The 26,004-nt window shown below is 45.1% G+C and overlaps 1 protein-coding gene across 1 annotated transcript; it reads right to left on the bottom strand.

Annotated features, from left to right (window-relative positions):
* Positions 1 to 941: 941 nt before the first annotated feature.
* Positions 942 to 20,009, bottom strand: LOC309360620 (vascular cell adhesion protein 1-like). The gene is made up of 5 exons (XM_081895289.1): positions 19,832 to 20,009; positions 11,757 to 12,026; positions 10,172 to 10,462; positions 8,530 to 8,790; positions 942 to 1,840 (listed from the first exon to the last, which is right to left on the bottom strand). The coding sequence occupies exons 1-5, from the start codon at positions 19,887 to 19,889 to the stop codon at positions 1,746 to 1,748; spliced, it is 975 nt and encodes a 324-aa protein (XP_081751415.1). The 5' UTR covers positions 19,890 to 20,009; the 3' UTR covers positions 942 to 1,745.
* Positions 20,010 to 26,004: the final 5,995 nt, after the last annotated feature.

Here is a 26,004-nt window from a genome sequence, read left to right as displayed (position 1 = left end):
TAGTTCATTATATTCCCACACCTACCTAATACAACCCATCAGCCATTGTCACCAAAATGCTGGACAATGAGAGCAGATTTACTTCTACAGAGCAGCTGCCCCCATATTTAACCCTGGCAACTTCAAAAGGGAAAGATTAAGAAATGTAGTTTTTCTACAAGCAAATGTAGTTGTTATGTACTGAAGTTCTCACCCTAGGCCAGCAGGGGGATACTGTAGATAGTTTTCACTCAGGTCCACATATGCAAATAAGGGATTGAAAGTGACGTTCAGTGATTGGATAGTTACAGAAAATGGTTACTGTTGCATTCTAGTGGAGCTCTATATAAGCAGGCTGGCCAAACCCTTCAGTTCAGTTCTGTTCTGGCCTGTGAATAAACAAGAGCTGTTTGAAGAATCGCTGTGTCGTCTGATATGTTCACCCACAATTTAACAGTAGTCTTTCTGTAAACAAGCCAAACACTTAAAATTCAAGGAACAGGCCAGGAATATCCCAGAGGTTTCCAGGCCCCCATGGAGCCTGTGCTTTAGAGCTTTGCCTGCATTAACCTCAGAGAGGGATGCTACCCAGCAGCCTTTTTCAAAGACAGTGGAAATGCGCAGCCATAAACACGCCTTTCCCCAAGCACCAAGATTAGCCTATGTCTCTAGACAGTTGAGAGAAAGTGGTGCCGTGGGCGTCCCTTTTCCAAGATGGGGAAGGGTATCGTGAGCCTCTGCTTATCTGCAGGGTCTGGCGGCTCCTCCTCTGAGACATGCTTCAGAGGCAAAACCTGCTGTTGCCAAGCTCAAGGGCAGGCATCCCCCTTAGGGAGATTTGTATGGCTGGCATACCGAAGCCTTTGTCATTCCGTGCTCACTCTTCAGGTCTGTGGCATTCATTTCTCAAGCATCTAGGCATGTGGGCTCAGACATAGGCTTACCACTATATACCAGTTGGAAACGTTTAACCAAATAAATGATTTTATTGGGAGAAAGGTGGGCAGAGAAGGGCTGCTGAACCCCAAAATCTGCACCAAGGAAAGTTACATTCAGCAACCTGTATAAATGCATAAATGGGGGGGGGAAATTTACCTTATTTTGCATAATTTATTCTGGTGCTGCAAGTCATAGGGAAGGTCTCCCCACAGCGGCTGGGATTTTTAATCAAACCAGACAGCTTCTGAGATTTCAATGGACATTTTCCACATCCTTAAGGGCTGAAAACTTGATCCCCTCACCTATGATTAATACAAAGATTCTTTTCTAGCTGAATTCCATGTCTGATACCATATTCTATATGTTTTCTCTGCCAGAGCTCTAAGATCCACTCCAGCTGCTCTAAAGGTACTTGGCTGTTCACCAGGGGTGTGGGAAGGGGGGGCAGTGAGGGCGGCTCTCCCTGGGGGAGGGGTGACAACCCCCCCCCCGTGGTGATCTGTTGTGCGGATCACACCCCCTGGGTGGGATGCTCTGCTCCCTGGTGCACGGCATGTGCGCTGCTCCGGCTGCCCGAGCGGCTAGCTCCACCATCGCTCTTCACAGCAGCAGTCCCTGGTTTTGTCTACAGCTAGTAGCAGATTAATGGAATTCATGTGCTTTCAGGCTATCATCCAGTTCTGCCGAGTGCTGTCATGTCCTGAATCACAGTAAATTATTCCCTCTCTTGGTTGCTTCTGTGGGGGCTTGCTAAGAAATGGATCTTTTAGCAGTCTCCATTGTGCCAAAACAGTCTCTTTGAGACTTTGAGCTTCCTTCCCCAATGATCATCTTCTTTTTAGGCAGTAGCCAATGATGCCCAAGATGCCCAAGACCAAGACCGACACGATCACCCAGACTGCAACCCAGCTGCGAGGTGCCTCTGCAATAATAGAAGACAGCGCATTAGGTGATGGATGTAATGGGTGCCTGAATCCAGATTTCTGCATTGCAGGGGTTTGAGCTGGATGACTCAACGTCCCTTCCAACTCTACCATTCTGATTCCAGGATGGAATTGGGCTGCAGAGGAAGAAGCGCTCAGTAAGTGGGGGACAAGCAGCAAGAAGGGCTTGTGCACTGGAAAACAGGCTGCTGCAGCAGATGGACCCTGGGGCACAACCAGCCATGGAGAAATTCTGCATGAGCCTAACTGAAACCAACAGGATGTAGGAAGTATGCAAGAGCCATACAGTGCCTCACATTTCAGATCTCCTGTTGAAAACAGTGGCAGTGGCTGCCAATTCAGGCAGCTGACCTTAGTGTATAAAGCCCTAAATGACTTCTGCCCCAAATATCTGAAAGAGTAACTCCTTTCCTATGCTGGTGTAGCATAACCTGTCTAGCTCATGTAGGCAGAACATGAATTAAATGTTCAGAACATGAATTAAATCTCACTAATGAATTAAAACAAAAAAAATTCCTTCCAGTAGCACCTTAAAGACCAACTAAGTTAGTTCTTGGTATGAGCTTTCGTGTGCATGCACACTTCTTCAGATACAGATACAGGTATCTGAAGAAGTGTGCATGCACACGAAAGCTCATACCAAGAACTAACTTAGTTGGTCTTTAAGGTGCTACTGGAAGGAATTTTTTTTTGTTTTGACTATGGCAGACCAACACAGCTACCTATCTGTAATGAATTAAAGTTTGTCAACATCTTCAAAAACAGCAAGGTAGTTTTACTTCCTGGGAGTTCTCTCCTTCCAGCCCAATCTCAGCATGTCTATTATTATTACTTTTTTTATTATTATTATTAGAAATGATATACCACACTATACCTGGGGGGAGGTCTCAGGGCAGTTCACAGAATAAAATCAAGATATAAAACCACAAAATATATAATCAAAATAAAAACAACCCAATACCCGTCCCCCAAAAAACACATTTTAAAAGAGCATAGGATGTCAATCAAATCAACCAAAGGCCTGGTTAAAAAGGAACATTTTTGCTTGAAGACTAAAGGTGTATAATGAAGGCACCAGGCGAACTTCCCTGGGGAGAGCATTCCACAGACAGGGGGCCACTGCATAGAAGGCCAGTTCTTGTGTTGCCAGCCTCCAGACCTCTCAAGGAGGAGACACATGAAGAAGGGCCTCAGAAGATGATCGCAGGGTCCAGGTGGGTTCATATTTAAAGAGGTTGTCCTTGAGCTATTACAGTCCTGAGCCATTTAAGGCTTTATAGGTCAAAACCAGCACTTTGAATTGGGCCTGGAAACTAATTGGTAGCCGGTGCAGTTGGACCAGAATGAGTGTAATATACGGTACTCAAACCATCTTGCTCTGGTGAGCAGCCTAGCTGTTCAATTCTGCACCAGCTGAAGTTTCCAAACTGTCTTCAGAAGCAGCCCTGTGTATAACACATTGCAGTAATCCAACCTTGAGGTTACCAGAACATAGACAACAGTAGTTAGGCTATTCCTGCCTGTCCAGACAGGGGGCATAACTGGGCCACCAGCCGAAGCTGATGAAAGGCACTCCGGGCCCCTGAGGCCCCCAGAGCCTCAAGTGACAGCAAAGGATCCAGGAATACCCCCAAGTTATGTACCCACTTCTTCAGAGGAAGTGTAACCCATCAAGAGCAGGCGACCTCCCAGCATCCGGTCTAGGGAGCCACCCACTAACAGTGCCTCAGTCCTATCTGGATTGAGCTTCAGTTTGTTGGTTCCATTACTGAGGCAAGAGGATGGATGGCGGCTAATGGATTGAGATATCTGGCAGGGAAAGAAGCCTAGAATAAAATTTAAGTTATTAACAGATGTTAAAGAAAGAGGTGGCTTCGCCCTGCCAGATATGAGATTGTACTATGAGGCAGCATGTTTATGCTGGGTAAAAGAATGGATAAAGCTAGAAAATAATGAATTATTGGATCTTGAAGGCTTTGATAACAGATTTGGATGGCACGCGTATCTTTGGTGTGAAAAAAAGAGGGTTCACAAAGGATTTGGAAACCACATCTTCAGGGGTTCATTAATAGAGGTGTGGGAAAGATATAAAAATATATTGGAACCAAAAGTCCCGCACTGGCTGTCCCCGTTGGAGGTAATCAGTGTTAAGAAAATTAATATGAGAAAAAAATGGGGTACATACGGTGAACTGGTGACTAATGAAGGAGGGAAATGGAGACTGAAGCCATATGAACAAGTTAAAGAGCATATATATGATTGGCTGCATTATCGCCAGGTAAACGAAATAATTAAAAAAGATTTGAAGGGAAAAGGTTATGTAGAAAAGGAATCAACTTTCCAAAAAGACATAATAAACAATGAATATAAAACTCTGTCAAAAATGTATAAGATATTGCTGGAGTGGCATACTAAGGATGAAGAGGTTAAATCGGTAATGATACAGTGGGCAAAGGATTTTGGGTATAATATTCAATTTGAGGAATGGGAAAAATTGTGGAAAGAGAATATAAAATTTACGGCATGTACGTCGCTGAAAGAGAATGTAATGAAAATGTTTTATAGATGGTATATGACTCCTGTAAAACTAGCAAAGATGTATAAGGTGGATAACAAATGTTGGAAATGCAAAGATAAAGGAGGGACGTTCTTTCATCAGTGGTGGGAGTGTAAAAAAGTAAAAAGTTTCTGGGAAATGATATACAATGAGATGAAAAAAATGTTAAGATATACCTTTGTGAAAAAACCAGAAGCTTTTCTTTTAGGGATGGTAGGAAAGGACATAAGAAGAAAGGACTTTAAACTTTTCCAATATGCTGTAACGGCAGCCAGAATCCTGTTGGCCCAGAAGTGGAAACAAGAGGAGATACCGACGATAGAAGAATGGAGACTAAAATTGACAGACTATGCGGAACTGGATAAATTAACTGGGAAAATTAGATATACTAAAGACCAAAAGTTCATCGAGGACTGGGGAAAATTGGTGGATTATCTGAAAAACATATGTGGTATAAACACAACGTTAGTGGGATTTCAAGAGGCACTGTAAAAAAACAAATAAGTATTGTTTATTAAAAATAATGGGAGTAAGGAGGAAAAATGGCAATATGAAAAAAGGGACTGCGTATTAAAGATATAAAAATGGATGATTATCAGAGACGCTGAAGGAAGTTCAAAACAGGCATAATTTGTTGTATTCGGGTTAAAATGTATAACTGGATGAAAATTAATAAAATTTATTTTTTTTAAAAAAAGAGAGAGAGATTGAATCCTGACAAGACAGAAGTACTGTTTTGGGGGGACAGGGGGCAGGTGAGTATGGAGGGCTCCCTGGTCCTGAATGGGGTAACTGTGCCCCTGAAGGACCAGGTGCGCAGCCTGGGAGTCATTTTGGACTCACAGCTGTCCATGGAGGCACAGGTCAATTATGTGTCCAGGGCAGCTGTCTACCAGCTTCATCTGGTATGCAGGCTGAGACCCTACCTGCGCACAGACTGCCTCGCCAGAGTGGTACATGCTCTATTTATCTCCCGCTTGGACTACTGCAAGGCGCACTATGTGGGGCTACCTTTGAAGGTGACCCGGAAACTACAACTAATCCAGGATGCTACAGCTAGACTGTTGACTGGGAGCGGCCGCTGAGACCACATAACACCGGTCCTGAAAGACCTACATTGGCTCCCAGTACGTTTCCGAGCACAATTCAAAGTGTTGATGCTGACCTTTAAAGCCCTAAATGGCCTCAGTCCAGTCTCCACCCCCATCGTTCTACGTACATAGGCTGACGTGGTTGGGCTCCGAGGGGAGGAGGGAGAGGGTGCCTGGAGGAGATATATATACTGCATGAAACTTGTCATTTCTTTGGACTTGTTGTGGACTTGATCACACAAGTGCCTTCTGCTATCTGGAGAGCAGAATAAACTCTTTCTTTGAATCCACCTCGGTGTCATTTGACTTCCTTCCTCCTGCCCCGGAGCAACGCAGACCCAATCGGTGAACTCCAATAAGGCTACAGGTCCAGAGCGCAAGTGGTCGCCCTGACTGATCCAAGCACCTTGGCCACATCCTCAAGCCTTACCAACTGAAACTCATCCAGCACAACAAGACTAGACTGTGCTCTGGACACCCCTTGAGATTCATCTGCTATCACAGCAGAGTCAAGGTCTTGGTGGATAAAATGTGCAATTTTATCTTCAAAATGTTACTGTCAGTTCTATTACCTCCTTTGGGTCAGCCTGGAAAAGCTCTGCCAAATGACATAATGAGGATGCAATGGAGGCAGCAAAGTATGCCTTCTTTGCTGCCTTCACTGCCACTAGGTAGGCTTCATAATGAGCCCTTACCAGTGTTTGGTTGCATTCATTTGGATCTTCCCTCCATTTGTGTTCAAGTCGTCTTCCAGCTTGTTTCCTCGCCCTAAGCTCTGGAGTGTACCAGGAGACCAGTTGGGCTCCACGAAGTGGGAGAGGGTGCTCAGGGGAGTTTGTGTCAATAGCCCGAGCCATTCGGGTGTTCCAGAGGTCAGCCAGGGCTTTGACAGGGGCACCAGTCATATCAGCCGGAAAACCCCCAGAGCCACTGGGAATCCCACTGGATCCATCAGCCTCCAAGGGCGGATCTTCCTAATAGGTCCCCCACCTCTGCAGAAGGAAAAGGTGCTGGCATCCTAAATCTCAACAGGAAGTGATCTGAACATGACAGGGGACTGATGTTGATGTCCCCCCCCCCATCACCATCTTCCTGCCCAGTCGAGAAAACAAGGTCCAGAGTGTGGCCTGCCATGAGCGTTGGGCCAGTGACATGGTGGGACAGCCCCATGGTTGTCATGGCTGCCATGAGGTCCTGAGCCGGCCCAGAGCCAACTGCCTTGGCATGGATGTTGAAGTCTCCCAGAACCACCTAAAAGTAGGGCCCATGTGCCCAGGAATCATAGGACCAGCTAGTAGTCAGGCTTCATGTGCCTTTGTGCCCAGGAGATCAAAGGACCCGCTGGGAGGGCAGAGTTAGTGCAGGGCCTGAAGATGCTTCATGGAGAAGCTCCCAACAATTCCTCACACGCATAAACTCCAAGAGTCCCAATTTTATGGAGGCAGTCCTGGAATTACCATCCCGGCTTTTGTTTTGATCCCGGAATGTCCTGGAATGTCCCTATTACCCCCACCAGCACCAAGCTTGAGGAGGAGGAGGAGCTTGTCTCCAGTGATGACGATGGTGGCAGTGGCAGCTGAGAGGGAGCATCCCGTTGCCTCTCCATGCCCATCACTGCCAGCGTCCTCCTTTGGGTAACTCATAGCAGCTGCTGGAGAGCAGGCGAGGAGGAGGAGAGGCTGCCACCGCCAAGGCCCAGCCCCAGCCCCGTGGGATGTGCAGGCTCTGAGGGGCAGGTAGAGCCCTGCCCTCCTGGGAGGGGAAGAAAGGGGGGAGCAGAACGCAATTGGTCTGGATTTTTTAAAAAATGCTTTGTGCATCTACATCTAATTTTGCCCTTTTCTAAAATGTATTTACTGCTGTGTGTTTTTCTTTTTGTAAATCTACCAAAGAATAAAATAATATAAAACAAAATTGGGATTAAGGTGTTTTCTCAGGAGGGTGAAGGGCCTGTGTGCTGTGTCCTGTTGGTGTAGCAGTGGTGGCCCTTGCCTTTCTTCTGACAGGAAATGGGGGGGTCAAGTCCGGTCAGTTGGGGAGGAGTGGGAAATGTCCCTATTTTCACCTGAGGAATGTTGGAGGGTAGGCCCACAGGGCAGCAATGCACAGATTCTGCACTGCCTCACACCACCTCAGAGTGATGCAGCTGAAGAGATGGCATTAGGATGCTTCCACATGAAGCTGTTTAAACAACACGTCTTCAGATGAATGTATTTTCTTTTATGGAAAATTATCCTTAACTCCCAGTTTGGTACTTGAACATTCCTTGCAAAGGTTCCCCCTTTCTTTCCATTTATATCAGCCTCAACTGTGGAGGAGTAATGAAGTGCAGCCCCTCACCTTTGAAATTTTCTTAGTCTTATCAAATCTGAATTGATCTCCTGTCAGATCCCCCAAATAGTTCTCCACGCATCATGACTTCAAATTCTCTTTCAGGATCATATACAGTGGTACCTCGGGTTACGAACAGTCCTGCTTACAAACGCTTCAGGTTACGAACTCCATAAACCCGGAAGTAGGTGTCCCGGGTTGCGAACTTTGCCCCGGGATACAAACGCAATCTGCTTCCGGGGCCGTAGGAGGCCTATGCAGGGAATGCACGCTTCAGGTCAATAACGCTTCAGGTTAAGAACAGACTTCCAGAACGAATTAAGTTCATAACCCAAGGTACCACTGTATGGTGAAATTTCAATTCCTAGTCTCCTGAGAAACCAATAACTTGAGATGGGTGTGTATTTTAGGATGGATGGTTCTCATCCTGTACAAGTTTTCACCAGAGTCTGCACAGTTTTCATTGGCATCACAATAGCAGTTCATATCCTTCCCTCATTTAATCTGAGTTTACCCATTCTGGGGGAAATTAAATGAGTTAAAAAAGCAACAACGACTGGTATCAATGGCCCATTTGTGACATTTCAATGACCCATTTGCAAATTAAGTCCCTTGGATGAGGAAGACGTTGAGAAAGTGCTACGCTGGGGGAAGGGAGAGACTGGAAAGAAAGTCATATGCAACCTACCTTCATACAGAATGTCAATCTCTGTCGAGCCATTGCCATAGACATTATGTACTAGACATCGGTAAGTCCCATTGTGGTATTTTTGCGCTGAAGGGATTGTGATGGTTTTATTGTTATCTGAGTACACCATGCCAGTCTGGGAGGGGAGATCCCATGAAAACTCTGGAAAGGGCTTTCCCTCTGCATGGCACTTCACCACAAGGGCTGCGCCAGTCTTGTACACCGTGAAATTGGTTGAGATGTTCACATTGTATGGACTGGCTGCAATAAGAAAAAAATGGTTGATGAGTTGCAGGAGCCATCAGCCACCTGCAAACGATATACAAATGGTCCTTGCTTTACTATGAACACTTTTCTATTCCAATCCTCTTTTAATTAAACTGCTGCACTAAAGTGTTCTTTGAAAAATGAAAAAAATGTTTTATGCTTGTTCTGATTATGCTTTAATTCATTTTTAAATAAAGCACTATGACGGGTTTTACTGTATTCTGTTAGCACTGCTGCTTAGATTTAGTAAATATAGTTAGATTGCAGTAGTGAAATAGTTTTAAAATTACTGTTGTTTTGAGTGATCTTTGTAAGCTGCTTTCAGAAGGCTCATCATAAAAAGTGTGATATAAATAGGTAAACAAATAAATCATAAACCTGAAACAGCTGTGAGAGACCCTTGAGAGCCATAGACAGATGCTATTCCAGTCACAGCACCAGAAGCCAAGCCTTGCCACGCTACGATGGAGACCAAACACTCCCCAATCCCAAGTACATTGCACCCCAAAACGAATGACCGCTCTCCACACTAAATGGGGGGCGCCCCTGGACCCTATGTGGCACCATTAGCACAGGCTTGGCTTCACCTCCCCCCAGGTGGGATACCTGGAAGTCTCCGCCTACCTCAGTCAGTTGCCCAATCCTGCCTGGTCATACCACAGCCTGCAGATGCCCTTCTTGAAGTCACCATGGAAACAGCCTTCTCAGTTTGGGCTCCCATCCAATAGTGCTTTTCCCTCCAAAGGGTTATGCAGTACCAGCACCTTTTTTGTTGTTGTTACACTAAGTGCCACACTTCTTAACCACTACAACTTCAAGGTGAGTACTGGCACCTATTCCCCCCCCCAAAAAAAAACACCACTGCCCAACTCCATGGGCATAGCTGGGGGGCAGGGAGGGGCAGCTGCCTCCCCATAATCAATAAAGATCAATAGTAATACATAGGTAGCTGAGGTTCTTCCCCCCCCCCCCACAAAAACCCTGGCCACGCCCCTGGCTAACCCTATGCAAATCATGCCCTTGAAGCACCAACACCAATGTGCTTCCAGCATTTCTAGAATACTTGTTTATTTACACTGGTCTTAGGGGCCCAATAAGATTTAATGGGGAACAATAGTTAGTGGTAGGGGCTTTATTATTTATTGTTTAATGGACTGGCTTAAATGAATTTGTATTTCAGCTGGTTGTAAATTGGGCGGCATATAAATGTGTTTTAACACGTAAATAAATAAAATACTCAGCTACAGAAATATCCTAAGCCCTCCAGGCTAGAACAAATCGTTAGATACATGTGTGCATAAATTACTTCCAAACTAGACCTCCTAGCCCTGAACACGTGGCAAAACCAATCAGATGCATAGCAAATAGAACTTACCCACAATCTTCAAGGTTCTGTTTGCACTTTTTTGCAGTACTTCTGAGCCCACCTGGAGGTTAGCTTCGCAGAGAATTTCATCCCCATCCTCCTGAGGCTTAGCCAAAAAGCTGTACTCCACAGAGATGCTGCGCTCCCACTTCAGGATATTACTGCCCTTTTTCAGGAAGATGCTGACATTAGATGGGGAGCTGGAACCTCTCACTTTCAAACTCGGGATGCTGCATACAATTTTCTCCCAGTGATTAGCCACAATCTTGGAAGTAAGGTTGAGAACTGGGGTTGAGAACTCTGGGGGGAAATAAAGATATGAATGGCCACCATCTGAAATGCTAAGTGAGGACTAACTAGTAAAGAAACCTAGGAAATCTACAACTCCTGGCTTTCTGAAGCTGGAAATGTTAACCATCCCAGTCGTTTAAAATAAATATAGACAACAATTTCAGGGCAATGGGAGGGAAAACTCTGCATGACAACTGAGCATCCTAACCTAATCAAATAATGGTGGACAAGGATGAGCTCCTGTTGGTTGATTGACTGATTGACTGACTGCTCTTATATACTGATTTTCAGGGCAAAGACATTCAAAGGAAGTTTACAAAAGATAATTTATGTACAATAGAAGGATATAAACACAAGTATCAAAGGCTTCTTTTGAAAGTTCAGTTTGTTTTCAATAAAATATTTTCTTTATAGGAAACCACTACTCAAAAGTTCAGCCCAAGCCATCCTCTTGTTCCAGGAGACAGGAACACCAGTCATATCAGGCAGAAAATCCTCCAGAGCTGTCTGGAAACTACATGGATCCCACAACCTCTGAAAGTGGGTCCCCTGCCTCTACAGAGGGGGGAAGAGGCTAAAAGCCTCTTTCAGATCACCCTCTTCCTGCCCAGTCGAAAAGACAAGATCCAGAGTGTGACCTACGATGTGCATTGGGCTGATGTTATATTGTGACAGCCCCATGGTTGTCATGGCAGACATGAAGTCCTGAGCATCCTGAAGCAGTGGCACAGCATGGAGGGGGCACGACCAGGCAGCCCCCCCATGGCAGGCTCCCTCATTGTGATGGCCCAACACCGATCAGACCTGACCCAGGAGTGGATCTGACACCCCTCTTCTTGGCTGGGCACAAGTATGCCCCCCCCCACGCTCCACTTTGTGAGAAAAGATGCAGCAAGCTCCCTCCACGCTCCACCCCAGGCAGGGGTAGCATATGCTTTGCTGCTGCCCTTAAGTTATGTTAAAGTGCTCCCCGAAGGTGTTTTGTTGTAAGATTGGTGTTGCTAATACTACATGCAGCATGATTTTTGTAGAGCAGAGGAGCCGCTAAGATCATGTGCCCCAATCACCAAAATGTCTTGGGCGGGTCTTGGGTTTTCCTCCCTCTTTCCTCAGGCCTCACAGCCATGTTATGCAGCATACCATGTCTAATAACATGTGTACTCTGCAATTTTGTTTTAGGGTAGTGGGATGACATGGAAACATGGGACCTATTTCGCCCCCTCAACATTATGTGTGTGAGGAAGGAGGCTAAATTACATAACCTCCAGATGCCTCCCCGCCGTGAAATTCTGTGCCTACTCACGGTAAACATAGATGACCACATTGGTGTTTAAGGAATCAAAGCCTTTTCTTTGGACTATGCATATAGGTTGAAGTTCCCATTCAGACACATTGGTGATGTTTAGAGAAATCCACCCATCGCCCTGCTGCATTCCTCCTTCAACAGACACCTCCCAGTCCAACCGGGTGTAGTTAGCACACGTAGTTGTGCAGTTCAGATTCACAGAACCTCCAAATTCCACCGCAGGTGCCTCAGGGTGGATAGTCACATTGCAAGTGTCAAGGAAGTGCACTGTAAGAAAGAAAGAAAAGATATGGGGAGGACCGGCTGCAGAGAATACTGCTGGCAATCGCAGCATTATTCAGCAAGAACGTGTTGCAGTATGATGCAGTCACCATTCCTGGGCCATAGCTATTTCCCATTATTAATAATTTTTATGAAATTTCTCTACTGCCCTTCATTCTAGGTTCACAGAGTGGTTTACAATATAAAAACACAAAAATACATACCACTATAACAAAAACAATCACCCACACACAGGGTCAGACTACATGACCCTTGGTGTCCCTCCCAACTTTACATTTCTATAATTCTATTATTCTAAAAGGCCATAGATTATTTAATTAGCCAAAAGTCTGAGAGAAGAGAAATTATTTAAGAGTAAATTTGTTTGAGGGTTTGTAGGAAGTTGGGACCAAATTTCATGCTAGTTAATACTGCTAATAGATACTTCCATTCTAAGCAAGCAAAGGCTTTAAGGATGTCTAGGGACATGATGGTCGGGAGTTTGGTCTTTCTACTGTATTCTATCAGTGTGTGTAATTTCCTCATGGGGTCTGGTAGGTTGTGACCAGGGACAAAGCCTGCCTAGTCCAAGGCAATTCATTTGTGTAGGAAGATTTTTAGGCGGTTAACCAGGTTTGATGTGGACTTCTTAGTCTTGGTTTATCAATGAGATTGGGCAGTATGATTCTGTTTTTATTTTTTTGAAAATTTTTTTTTATTTTTGTCAATAGAAATTTTCATTCAGAAAATTTGTATAATCATTTTGTGAGATTCTCTGAATTCCGTGACTTCACTCCATCCCCTACCTGAGTCCTTATTTCAATAATTAAGACGACATATCAATAAGTTCTCCACTTTTTCCAAATTGTCCATAATCTTTGTTACTTTACAAGTGATTCTTATAGTCCAGCAAAAGTTTTGATTTGCTTGCAGTGCTCTCCTAAGTAAATTATAATCCCCCCCCCCCATTCCTTTTAGATGTCCTTGTCTTCTTGGTTCCTGAGTCTCCCGGTTAGTTTTGCCATTTCAGCAAAGTCCAGCAGTTTGCCATTCTTCCCTCACCGGGGTTGTTGCTTCCTTCCATTTTGGGGCTAGTAGCATCCGTGTTCTCGCATGCATGAAAACTCTTTTCTGGTCTTTTGGAATCTCGGTACCTGTAATTCCTAATAAAAAGGCTTCTGTTGTTTTTTTTAACAGAAGTCATTTTAAACATATTTTTTTTAGTTCATTGTATACCATTTCCCCAAAAGATTTTGTTGTCTTACATGTCCACCACATATGAGAAAGTTACCTTCCTTTTCCGTACATTTCCAACAAATATTTGAACTTGTTTTATACATTTTGGGTAGTTCAGTAGTAGTTAAGTACCATCAATAAATCATTTTCATATCATCTTCTTTCAGCGTACAACATGCTGTAAATTTTAAATCTATTTTCCAGAGCCTTGCCCAATCTGCCATTTGTATATTATATCCCTTAGCCCAGTTTATTATAACCAGTTTAACCTGTTCATCTTTTGTATGCAATTCCAGGAGCAAATTATAGGTTTTTGACAGAATTTTGGTAATACTTTCTAATTTTTATATCTTGTAACTAAAACCTTTCTTTTTATCTATATTAAAAGTATCATTTAGTTGATAATAAATAATAATAATAATAATAATAATAATAATAATAATAATAATAATAATTTATTATTTGTACCCCGCCCATCTGGCTGGGTCTCCCCAGCCACTCTGGGTGGCTTCCAACAAAGATGAAAGATACACTAAAATGTCACATATTAAAAACTTCCCTGAACACGGCTGCATTCAGATGTCTTCTGAATGTCAGGTAGATGTTTATCGCTTTGACATCTGATGGGAGGGCGTTCCACAGGGCGGGCGCCACTACCGAGAAGGCCATCTGCCTGGTTCCCTGTAACTTGGCCTCTCGCAGTGAGGGAACCGCCAGAAGGCCCTCGGCGCTGGACCTCAGCGTCCGGGCAGAACGATGGGGGTGGAGACGCTCCTTCAGGTATACTGGGCTGAGGCCGTTTAGGGCTTTAAAGGTGAGCACCAACACTTTGAATTGTGCTCGGAAACGTACTGGGAGCCAATGTAGGTCTTTCAAGACCGGTGTTACAGTGGTGCCTCGCAAGACGAAATTAATTCGTTCCGCAAGTTCTTTCGTCTTGCGAGTTTTTCGTCTTGCGAAGCACGGTTTCCCATAGGAATGCATTGAAAATCAATCAATGCGTTCCTATGGAAACCGCCTTCAGACCAGGTCCGGGGACAGTCTGTCCCCCGACCTCTTCTGAAGGCTGGGGGGGGCGGACAAGGGCTTTTCTTCCCACCCCCAGCATTTTAAAAAAAACCCGGGACAGCAGAGGACTTCTCCGCTGTCCCGAGGTTTTTTAAAATGCTGGCGGGCGCCAGCGCTGCCGCCCGCCAGCATTTTAAGATCGCCCCGGACAGCCTTCGCTGCCGCCCGCCAGCATTCTAAAAAACCCCAGGACAGCGGAGGCTGTCCGGGGCGATCTTAAAATGCTGGCGGGCGGCAGCGAAGCCTTCGCTGCCACCCGCCAGCATTTTAAAAAACCCCGGGACATTCTCCGCTGTCCTGGGGCGATTTAAAAGCCCCCGGGAAGGCAGGCAGGGGGGACAAAGACTTTTGCCCCCCGCCAGCCTTCAGAAGAGGTCCTGGACCTCTTCTGAAGGCCGGTGGGGGGCAAAAGTCTTTGCTCCCCCCCCCGCCTGCCTTCAAAAGCCGTCGGGGAGAGCGGAGAATCACAGCGCGTTTTTCCGCTCTCCCAGGAAGGCAGGCAGGGGGGAGCAAAGACTTTCGCCCCCCGCCGGCCTTCAGAAGAGGTCCAGGTCCAGGACCTCTTCTGAAGGCCGGCGGGGGGCGAAAGTCTTTGCTCCCCCCCGCCTGCCTTCAAAAGCCGTCCAGGATAGCGGGAATTGCTTCCCTGCTATCCCAGACCGCTTTTAAAATGCTGGCGGTGGGGAGCAAAGCCTTTCGGCCCCCGCCGGCCTTCCTGGACCTCTTCTGAAGGCTGGAGGGGGGGGAAAGGCTTTGCTCCCCACCGCCAGCATTTAAAAGAGGTCCCCGGAGATTCTTCTTGCGAAGCAAGCCCATAGGGAAATTTGTCTAGCGAAGCGACGCAAAAACCGAAAAACCCTTTCGTCTTGCGGGGCACCACTGTATATGGTCTCGGCGGCTGCTCCCAGTCACCAGTCTAGCTGCCGCGTTCTGGATTAGTTGTGGTTTCCGGGTCACCTTCAAAGGTAGCCCCACGTAGAGCGCATTGCAGTAGTCCAAGCGGGAGATAACCAGAGCCTGCACCACTCTGGTGAGACAGTCTGCAGGCAGGTAGGGTCTCAGCCTACGTACCAGATGGAGCTGGTAAACAGCTGCCCTGGACACAGATTTGACCTGTGCCTCCATGGACAGCTGTGAGTCCAAAATGACTCCCAGGCTGCACACCTGGTCCTTCAGGGGCACAGTTACCCCATTCAGGACCAGGGAGTCCTCCACACCTGCCCGCCTCCTGTCCCCCAAAAACAGTACTTCTGTCTTGTCGGGATTCAACCTCAATCTGTTAGCCGCCATCCATCCTCCAACCGCTTCCAGACACTCACACAGAACCTTCACCGCCTTCACTGGTTCTGATTTAAAAGAGAGGTAGAGCTGGGTATCATCTGCATACTGCATAATACTGTAACTAATCAGTTACAACTTTCTTTATCTCTTCAAAGTCTTTAAATTTTAACTGGTTGTCTATTTCAGTTAGCAGCTCTTTTTATAAGTCGACCAATTGCTTCTCATATTCACTTTTTTCAGAGATATTGCTTCGAAAGGGAAAAGACACAAGGGTGTTTTTTGCTCAAATAGGTTTTTATTCTTCTCCCATATCCTGAAAATCCTCCTATCAGTGTATTGATCTAAGTTTAGTTCAAAATAATCTTTCAGGGCTTTTTCTGTTTTTTGTCTTATATCCTGATTATCTAATAACTCCTCATTCAATCTCTATCTAAATGGGGTATTCCCCTCCCCTTTTTAGTTCAAGAATTATCAAATTGTGATCCAGGAGTGTTCTTGCTTGTATTTCTACTTTTTTTTTTTTTACTGTTATTGATAACACTTTAGATAGCCATACCGAGTCTATCCTTCTGCTAGATATACATTTGAAGAAATGTATATTCTCTATCCAGTGGGTGTTTAAAACTCCAAGTATCTGGTAAATTCAAATTCTCCACTATTTTGAAGAAGGTTGTGTGTAGTCTCCCTTCCTTTGAATCTGATTTTCTTAATATTTTATGCATTTCCAGGGAGACTACTCCATTTGTATCTCCCATTAATATTATTTTCTGGTCCATGTATTCCAACAAATTATTTTCCAAATAATCTAAATATAAAATTCTTATTTATTCTCATTCAGTACATATATTCCAACTAAAACAATTTTTTCACCTTGTATTGTTATTTATACTACCAACATTCTTCCTCTATCGTCCTTAAATAGCTGTTTTGGGTCCAGTTTGGGTTTAATATAGAAAACTACTCCTCTTTTCTTAGTAATGTCTGAGGATATAAATTCCTATCCAATTCTCTTATTTATCAAGATTCTTCTGTGAGTAGATCTCAGTCTCTTGGGAGTTGGTTGTGCCTGCTATATTATTATTCCCTGCCAACCCATCTGAGAAAATATAAAAAAAAATTAGAAAGGGTAAAAATACAAAATATAAGTAATCATAGAAAATGTGTGAAAGGAATAAAAAATGGAAACTAATGGTACTCATAAAAAAGTGGTTCATGTATATAATTAAAAAATGTATTTGCTGTAATTTTGACTCACAAGCAGTTTTAATTTCCCTGCGGGGCCCGCAGAGTCTGGATTTCAGGTCCCTGGATTAGGGCTAAGGCAGGAGTCCCAGGAGTGGCTTTCAAAGGTTCAGGCCTCCTACATGGAAGCCATTACAGTTTTTTGAAGAAATAATAATAAAATTATAAAAAAATTATTTTAAAAATGCTGTGTTTTTTCCTGTGGGGTGGTCTCCAGCACACTGTTCCCCCTGGGTCCCAGCCTGCTATTTTTGCGCTAACTGCCAGGGAGGTAGCCTCGGGGTCAGGCCTGGGCTAGGCTGTGCAATTCCTCACGGCCTCCCTGGCCCTCCTATCTAAGCTGGTGGTCGGCTGGGGGGGGGGGCTCCTTTTTGTTTTCTGTTTAGCTCCAGAGGCCTCCAAGTCATAGAGCTCCACTGAGCCATCGGTGCTCCTGGTCCCAGTGGGGTTGAGGCCGCTGGAGGGAGCTGGGGGCTCCATGCAACCTCCCTGGTTGTCGCGTTGGGCACCTTGGTCCCCCCCCCCCCCATCGCAGTTGGTGCTGGTGGTCCTCAGAGGGGCTTGCCATCTTGCTTCACCAGAAGTCCTGAGTTGGGAATTTGAGTTATGTGAGCTAGAAACCAGAAGCTGGAAGCTGCAGGCTAGGCAGCTGGGAGAGACAGAGCCATGCCTGATTTCTGTTGGAATCCAAATCTATGGCCATGAGAGAATGCTCTATTGGAGTGTTGATGCTGTGAGCCCCACCATCATAGTTTCAGATCGCATATATATGTAAATTAACCATATAGCAAACAGATGACACAAAGCCTCATTACAAAACAAAACATGAACCCTAGGTCAGCACCTGGAACCTCTGGAATCTTGCACCACCAGAGATTTGGGTGATGTGCAACAGTAGGGACTTTTATCTGGTAGAGATTCCTAGTCCCCTTCCCCTCACCACAGTTCTCATGTTTCCTTTGAAGTACGAGGACCTGTTAGATAATTTATGGCTATAAAAAAAGATTTAACAGAGTCCAGAGACAAATAGGCAGCCAATGAAGTAGAAAAGAGGACTGGACCTGTTCCAGTGGCTCAGCCTAAGGCTAAGAATGCAAATCTCTCCCACACCTCGTGATTGAAGTATGTATCCATCAGTTTTTCATTTTTCCAACCTTAAGTTCAGTTTTCCAAGTTTCCAAATCAGTTTGCAATATTAACAATAAAGACCTCATGATAATTCAGCAGTATTTTTGTGTGAATATCTTCACAGTCAGATATATTGGACATGTACAATAACATCATACAATACTACAAAAATAATATAAATATTTTTAATGTAATTTTGCCTAATATACATATTTTTGAAAAGCAGTTCCCCCTAATATGCCTCTGGGGTGTTAGGTGAGGGGCAGTATGTTGGGGGGAAAGCATATTGTCTGAAATAGTCAAAAGGCAGGAGTCTTGAAACTGGATATAAAAAAGACACAGCAGCTGGCTTGGCTTGCTCAGTGGTGAATCCAGTGCTTTGGCACTCGGGCTCCTTTAGAAATCTAATGGGCAGATAGGAGATCTCTATCTCCTATCTCCTATCACAGAAAAGTCATAAATTTCCAGTCCTCTTCCTTCCAAGAAAACTAAACCAAGGGTCTCTCCAGGAACCGTCTCCTTGTTGTTGTTTAGTCGTTTAGTCGTGTCCGACTCTTCGTGACCCCATGGACCAGAGAACGCCAGGCACCTCTGTCCTCCACTGCCTCCCGCAGTTTGGTCAAACTCATGCTGGTAACCTCGAAAACACTATCCAACCATCTCGTCCTCTGTCGCCCCCTTCTCCTTGTGCCCTCCATCTTTCCCAACATCAGGGTCTTCTCCAGGGAGTCTTCTCTTCTCATGAGGTGGCCAAAGTACTGGAGCCTCAGCTTCACAATCTGTTCTTCCAGTGAGCACTCAGGGTTGATTTCCTTCAGTATGGAGAGGTTGGATCTTCTTGCAGTCCATGGGACTCTCAAGAGTCTCCTCCAGCACCATAATTCAAAAGCATCAATTCTTCAGCGATCAGCCTTCTTTATGGTCCAGCTCTTACTTCCATACATCACTACTGGGAAAACCATAGCTTTAACTATACAAACCTTTGTTGGCAAGGTGATGTCTCTACTTCTCAAGATGCTGTCTAGGCCTGTCATTGCCCTTCTCCCAAGAAGGGACTCTCAAGAGTCTCCTCCAGCCCCATAATTCAAAAGCATCAATTCTTCGGCGATCAGCCTTCTTTATGGTCCAGCTCTTACTTCCATACATCACTACTGGGAAAACCATAGCTTTAACTATACGAACCTTTGTTGGCAAGGTGATGTCTCTACTTCTCAAGATGCTGTCTAGGCCTGTCATTGCCCTTCTCCCAAGAAACTGTCTCCTTACTCCCATAATAATTCTGCAGCCTGCCACCCTGGCCTCCGAGGGGGTGTGAGTTTCCAGGGGTTCCAGGCACTCACCCAGAGCTCATGTTTCTTTTTGGAATGAGTTTGTTTTTCTCAGATTAGACTTAGTATAAATGAGATTGTATCTTGGCATCCAAGATTTTTCCTTTTATACCTATTTTTTTTCCTTGCCACCAACACTTCTGACACCTCATCCATCACACAAGACATTTTCCATTCCCCCATTTGTATTTGGGGATCTTAGGATGCTTTTAGAAAGACATTTAGCGTGGGAACAGTGTGTCTTAGTCATGCAGTACCCACACAACATTCTCATCCTCAAAATGCCAGCCCATAGCACACACACACAATTTAATCTGGATTTACCCTTTCTATGGAAACGACAATACACTTTTTTAAAAACTGCTGCAACAACTCACTGGCAAATATCACAATAATCTGTTTGCAAATTAAGCCCCCATCGGGAAGCACCTTTAGGTGAAGCCAGTTTCCAGATTCCTCCACCAAGGGGACACAAACCAGACAGCTCTCCTTGGCTCTGGAATGTAAAGAGTTTTCAGGATGACTCACCCATAGGCAACCAGAAGATGAGAAGCACAGCAAAGTTCAGAGGCAAGACAGGTATCATCTTCACCAGGACAAGGCAGAAAAGATGACCATTGGGAGTTTGATGGTTTTCCAGCTAGCTATATGGAGCCAGAACAGTCCAGGGAAGTCTAAGCTTAGCCACGCTTTTGTCTAAAGTTTTATTTAACGTTTTGGTTCAGGAAACATGCATATCCTTTAACCGGCTGACTCACCGCCCCACCCAAGCACTTCCTCCCTTCGAAACAAAAATATGGCTCTGAGGAAATAGCTCTGAGGAATATAAAACTGAGTGTAGGGATAAGCGTTCAACGGTCAAGATAGTTCCCTAAGTTTCAGAACAGGTCTGGGGGAGCTCTGGCCCACCAACTACTGCTGCTGCTGTTAGACTCTATCTCCCATCAGCCCCAGGCAAGACGGCCAGTGGTCAACAATGATGAGAACAGCAGTCCGGTGACATCTGGAGGACCACAGGCTCCCCCATCCCTGCTTTGAAAATCACTCAGAAGATGTGATCCTACCAGATGCAGTTTTGACAAGGCATGTGTGCATATTGAGAATTACATTTTCCTCGCCTCTGTAGCCACACATACATACACTTCAGTTTTTCTAATTTCAGCCTGTCAGCTCAAATAAACTTGCAAAGCATGTCCGTGAGATGGGGTCCTTCACTGCAGCAGTGACCTAGGCAAGCGGAAGTCAGATCACCGTACTACAAACAGCTTCCACACTGTTTCCAAATGTGCTCCCACTGCCCAACAGTCCTCTAGCTGCATGGAAGTGGTTTTGCAATGACAACATCAGGGTCAGGCCATGGAGAAAGGACTTCCAGTTCAAACGTCACTACTTCTCACTCTATACTACAGGAGCAAACTAATCAAAACCCACAGGAAGTATGAAAACTTACAATATATTAAACCCAAGTCACATCTGCTTGATCTTTTTCATGCGTTTGTAGGGCAACTGCTGATGGGAATCTGGAGTGGGGAGGATAGTGTTGCCATCATGCTTCTAGACTTCTGAGAGGCATCAGGCTGGTCACAGTGAGAAGAGGATGCTGGACTGCTTGTGAGCCCATGTGCTAGCCCCCCGGCTCAGGAGCCAGCCCGTAAATAAGGAGACACAACAACAGATGTATGGGATTAAATGAGGCCACAGTTTCATTGACTTCAGATGTAGGAATCCTTGGCTTAGGCACTGAACGGCATCCCTCTCAGCCCCGTGGGTCTGAGGATGCGCAGTGCAGACAGGTGTTATGAGGGGGACTGCAAAATGAGAATTTTCATAGCGTACCCCCCACTTCACCCGATGTAGGGAGTTTAACCTTACACCGCCACTCTGGGCCAGTGACTCCTGCAACCAAACCTTTAACAGGCCCTGCAAATGTCGCTGCATGGGGGTGCATTAACAATGCTAACCCCCATTCCGAAGATAGAGTATAGGATTCCGCCCAGGACCTAAAAACTGCCTAAAAACTGACAATTGCTATAGGGAAGGCAAAACCTGCTGAGCAGGGAAAACTCCTTCCTGGCTCTGGGACACAGAAACCATTGTGCGACCATAGCAACACCCGCGGACCTAGGAAGGAAAAGGTTAGCCTGCAAGAAAACCACATGACAGTTAGAGGGAGGGAGGGAGGGAGGGAGGGAGGGAGGGAGGGGTGAGTGATGCTCCAGAGACCAAATGAAGAGGTGGTCAGCTGGAGGCCCACACTACCTGGTCTTTGCTCCGCCCCCCCAGCCAGCAGCTGATTGAGTAGCGGGGGGGGGGTAGGGTTAGGGTGCTGGAATAAAACCTGTCAGCCACAATACGCTGCTAGTACAGGCTGTCTCCGTGGACTTTGGGAAGGGTTTTTTTCTTTCCCAACTGCAGTGAATCTTGGAAGTCTTTGCAGGCGCTCTGTGTGCTTTTCAAAGGCAGACTTGCAAAAGTTGTGATCTCTCAAGCCCAACACAGCACACCTACAAGGCAGGCCTACAAGGACTCAATGGGCCTCCTCGTTTTGCTGCCTTCCTAGAACTGGAAAAATGGGAGTAGGGAGTTGGGTCAGCTGCCAGGTCACAATGCATGAGCTGGTGGCACATAAAACATCTACACCTGTTTTCATCTGAACCAGAAAGTTCCCAAACCCCAAAGCTGATATTCTCAGATTCTAAATTCTGCACAATATTCCTTGGCACACCCAGGTGGGGAAAAGCCATTTGGCAGAAGGGTAAATGAAACTTTTATTTCAATTACTCAGAAGTCTCTGAGGATCCCTGATAATAAAATCTATCACCTTACAGCAGCTTTCCCATAAACAGCAACAGTTGTATGCCATCTGAGCAGGAACCCTTTGGCTCTGAAACAGTTTCCATTAGAGGGAAAGAATTCAGCAAAACGTCAGAAATAAAAGTTTGCTCTGGGCAGTGCTGTTGAAATCACACACAAGCACACAGATCTCCCATAGAAATCCAACAAAGTTGCATTGGGCTTCAAAATAAAAAACTTTAAGGGTCAAGAGGCTCAAATCTCTCCAGAATGCTGGGTCAGGGTGGAGTGGGTGAAAGGAGGAGAGAGGAAATCTCAGGAAAGGTACCACTAAGTCCAAGAGGATGCCAGCATTGTTAAGAGAGTCAAGGAAACTTCTAGAGGTAAGAAGACTTAATTCGGAAAATGGAAGTCTTGCCCAAAAGAGAACAAAAAGGGACACAAGGTCTAGCAAAATAAATGCAAACAGGTCATCAGAGCAACAAAGCAAAATAATTTCAAGGAACTTTCCACCAGCTGAATAACAAGAAAAAAAATTAACTGCATTGGAAGCAGGAAACCCGTTAGGGAAGGCAGTAGTGCCTTTGGACAACAAGGGAGTTAAATATATGCTAAAGGAGAAGGGGATGTTGTTTGAATGCAAGTGGGTTTGAAAGAACACTGCTGCTGTTCCCTCGGTGGAAGGAAGGAAACAATTATGGATTGGAGTTACTTTGTTTTTGATCCTATTGGTAGAAACCAAAAATGCTGGAATGTGGATAATATCAGGGGAAAATATTTCACACAGAATTATGAAGACGAAAGTTTGAACAGACCAGTGGTTGTAAACATAAATGAAAATTAAGTGAAGGATTAACATTGGAATGGTTTATTGACTAATTAAGAAATGCAATGTGATATTAGATGATTAGCACTCCGTGAAATTCAGAGCATGGGAAGTCGCCCAAAGATATATAATTTGGCAATATATTTGCCTTTTTTATTGTATTGTAATTTGGAATGTTTTAATGTGGTTCTTAGTGGATTATTAAATTGGAAAACTCAATCAAATATTATATATATATATATAAAAGAAGAAGAGGATATTTTAAAGAAGCTGGCTGAATTATTTGCGTCTATCTTCACTCCAAAATGTGCAAGTCAGGTCCCTGTGTCTGAACTTTCTCAGAAGAACTGGAACAAAGAGTGTTGGCAAGAGACAAAGGACCAGGGACCTCTCCAGATTGGTGTTTTTTTTCCCTTTTTTCAATTATATTCTGAAACCTGTTATCAATGCAATAATATCCCATCTGCTTTATTAATTGTTCTGTAAAGCTCCCCAAATGTATACTGCATTATTGCCGTGGGGGCAAGCACTCTTCCACTCTAGCGCAAGAAGAGTGGCACACAAAAACAAAAACATGGAACACTGGTGGCCTAAAAGGCTGCCCGTGTGGAAATGAGGCTCTCTCCCCACCTGTGCAATTAAAAAAGGATCCTATTGGGTTGAAAAAGCCTTGGCAGCTGCCCAGCACCTCTGCTTAGCATGCAGATGTTGTGAAGAGGAAACAGCAACTGTAGCTCAAAACCACAAACCCCAAGATTAACGGGCTTCCTTTTCATGAGGCTGTTCCTGTTTTGCTGCTTAGTTTGATACTAAGGAAGCCAAAGTGTAAAAGTGCATTAACTTTCTGTGCTGTTGCCCAGACAAACCTGCAGAAGCAAAATCAAGTGAAGCAATGAGTGTAATTCTTACCTTGGTATCGTTCAGGGGTTCTCAACCTGGTCCCTCCTGCCCACTAGTGGGCGTTTCAGGATTCTAGGTGGGCGGGGTCGGGGGGGGTTCTACAGCACAAGCTGAATCCTTCTTCCATCGAGCACTGGGGGGCGGTAAGGAAATTTTACCATCAAGAAAGATGCATCAGTAGGCAGTAGGTATAAAAAGGTTGACACCCCTGATATAGTTGGTTGGAAAAGTTAAAAGTGTTAAGCTTCCGGGGTGATTGCAGGGTGGCGAGGAAGTAAGAGTCTTAGCCTCCAAGAAAGACTCTGCCATCAAGAGACTTTTGGGGTGCGCACAAGGACGCTGTGCCTACAGAAAGAAGCCCAAAGAGAAAATTTGGGCGTGGAGCTTCAGCAGCACTAAATTGCGGGTTCTTGTGTCTCCCCCACCAAAAAAGGAGGGGGGGGTTGAGATGGGATCGAGCGGCAGAGGTGCAAGAAGAAAACAAGAAGTCTCTGGTGCAAAGCCATGAACTTCAGCCACAAGCAGTAATATTTTTCAATAAATTTAAAGCCACATTGGTAAAATAAATTGAAAAAATGGAACGGGGCAATTAATTGGCAAAAAACAGACAAGGTGAAAAAAATGGAGGTTCACTTTGTGCTGTCAAAATTTAACTTGCAATTCATAGATGCCAATGAAATGAGATCTTTCATGGAGCCCCAGACCGAGGGAGGTTGACAATTATTTTGTGATTCTTCCGTTTGCAAATTATTGCACCAACAGTTGTCACCTTCTCACCATGCTGCTTGGCAATGGTCTTGTAGCCCAGTCCAGCCTTGTGCAGGTCTACAATCTTGTCCCTGACATCCTTGGACAGCTCTTTGGTCTTGGTCATGGTGGCCACTTTGGAATCTGCAGGACTGATTGCTTCTGTCGACAGGTGTCTTTTGTACAGGTACTGTAAGGAGCTGGGATTACAGGCAAGACGCAAGAAGGATTTGAATTAAAAACAACAGTAAAACATGTATCTGGGACAAGTGGGAAGGGTAGGGTATAGAGTAATTAAAATATGCAACAATATTAGAAAATACAGTGGTACCTTGGTTCTCGAACTTAATACATTCCAGAAATCTGTTCGACTCCCGAAACCATTTGGAAACCAAGATGCGGCTTCCGATTGGCTGCAGGAGCTTCCTGCACTCAAGTGCAAGCTGCTTCCAAAAAACATTCACAAACTGGAACATTCACTTGCAGGTTTGCAGCGTTCTCAGCGGCTTTTGATATCATTGACCATGGTATCCTTCTGGACTGTCTAGGGGGGTGGGAGTTGGGGGCAGTTATATAATGGTCCCACTCCTTTCTTTTAGGCCATGTTCAGAAAGTGGGGGGAGGGATGAGTGTTCAGACCCCTGGGCTCTCACTTGTGGGGTGCCTCACAGTTCTGTCCTCTCCCCCATGCTTTTCAACATCTATATGAAGCCGCTGGGAGAGATCATCAGGGGATTTGGACTGGGTGTTCACCAATATGCAGATGATACCCAGCTCTACCTCATTTTAACTCAGAAGCAGTGAAGGCAGCAAGTGTCCTGTGTGTCTGGAGGCGGTTGGAGGATAGCAGCTAATGGATTCAAGTTTAATTTTGACAAGACAGTAGTATTGTTTCTGGGGGATAGAGGGCAGGCAGGTGGGGGGGTACGACTCCCTGGTCCTGAATGGAGTAACTGTGCCCCTAAAGCTGTCCATGGAGGCACAAATTAATTCTATGTCCAGGGCAGCTGTCTACCAGCTCCATCTGGTAAACAGGCTGAGACATGTCTGTGCACTGTCTTGCCAGAGTGGTGTGTGCCCTGGTCATCTCCTGCTTAGACTACTGCAGGCATGTCCAACTTGCATTAGGCTGCAATCTACTATCCAATATCAAAAACTGGCAGTGATCCACCACACTCTCCCATTGTCATTCTGCAGCTTAAACATATATTTGGCTGGGGAAACCCAGCCAGATGGGCGGGATATAAATACAGTGGTACCTCAGGTTACATACTCCGCTAACCCAGAAATAGTGATTCAGGTTAAGAACTTTGCTTCAGGATGAGAACAGAAATTGTGATCCAGCGGCGCGGCGGCAGCAGGAGGCCCCATTAGCTAAAGTGGTGCTTCAGGTTAAGAACAGTTTCAGGTTAAGTACGGACCTCTGGAACGTATT

The sequence above is a fragment of the Podarcis melisellensis genome, assembly GCF_964234715.1.
Source record: "Podarcis melisellensis genome assembly, chromosome: 17".
NCBI classification, from domain to species: Eukaryota; Metazoa; Chordata; class Lepidosauria; order Squamata; family Lacertidae; genus Podarcis; species Podarcis melisellensis.
This window is presented reverse-complemented; position numbering and strand designations above follow the sequence as displayed.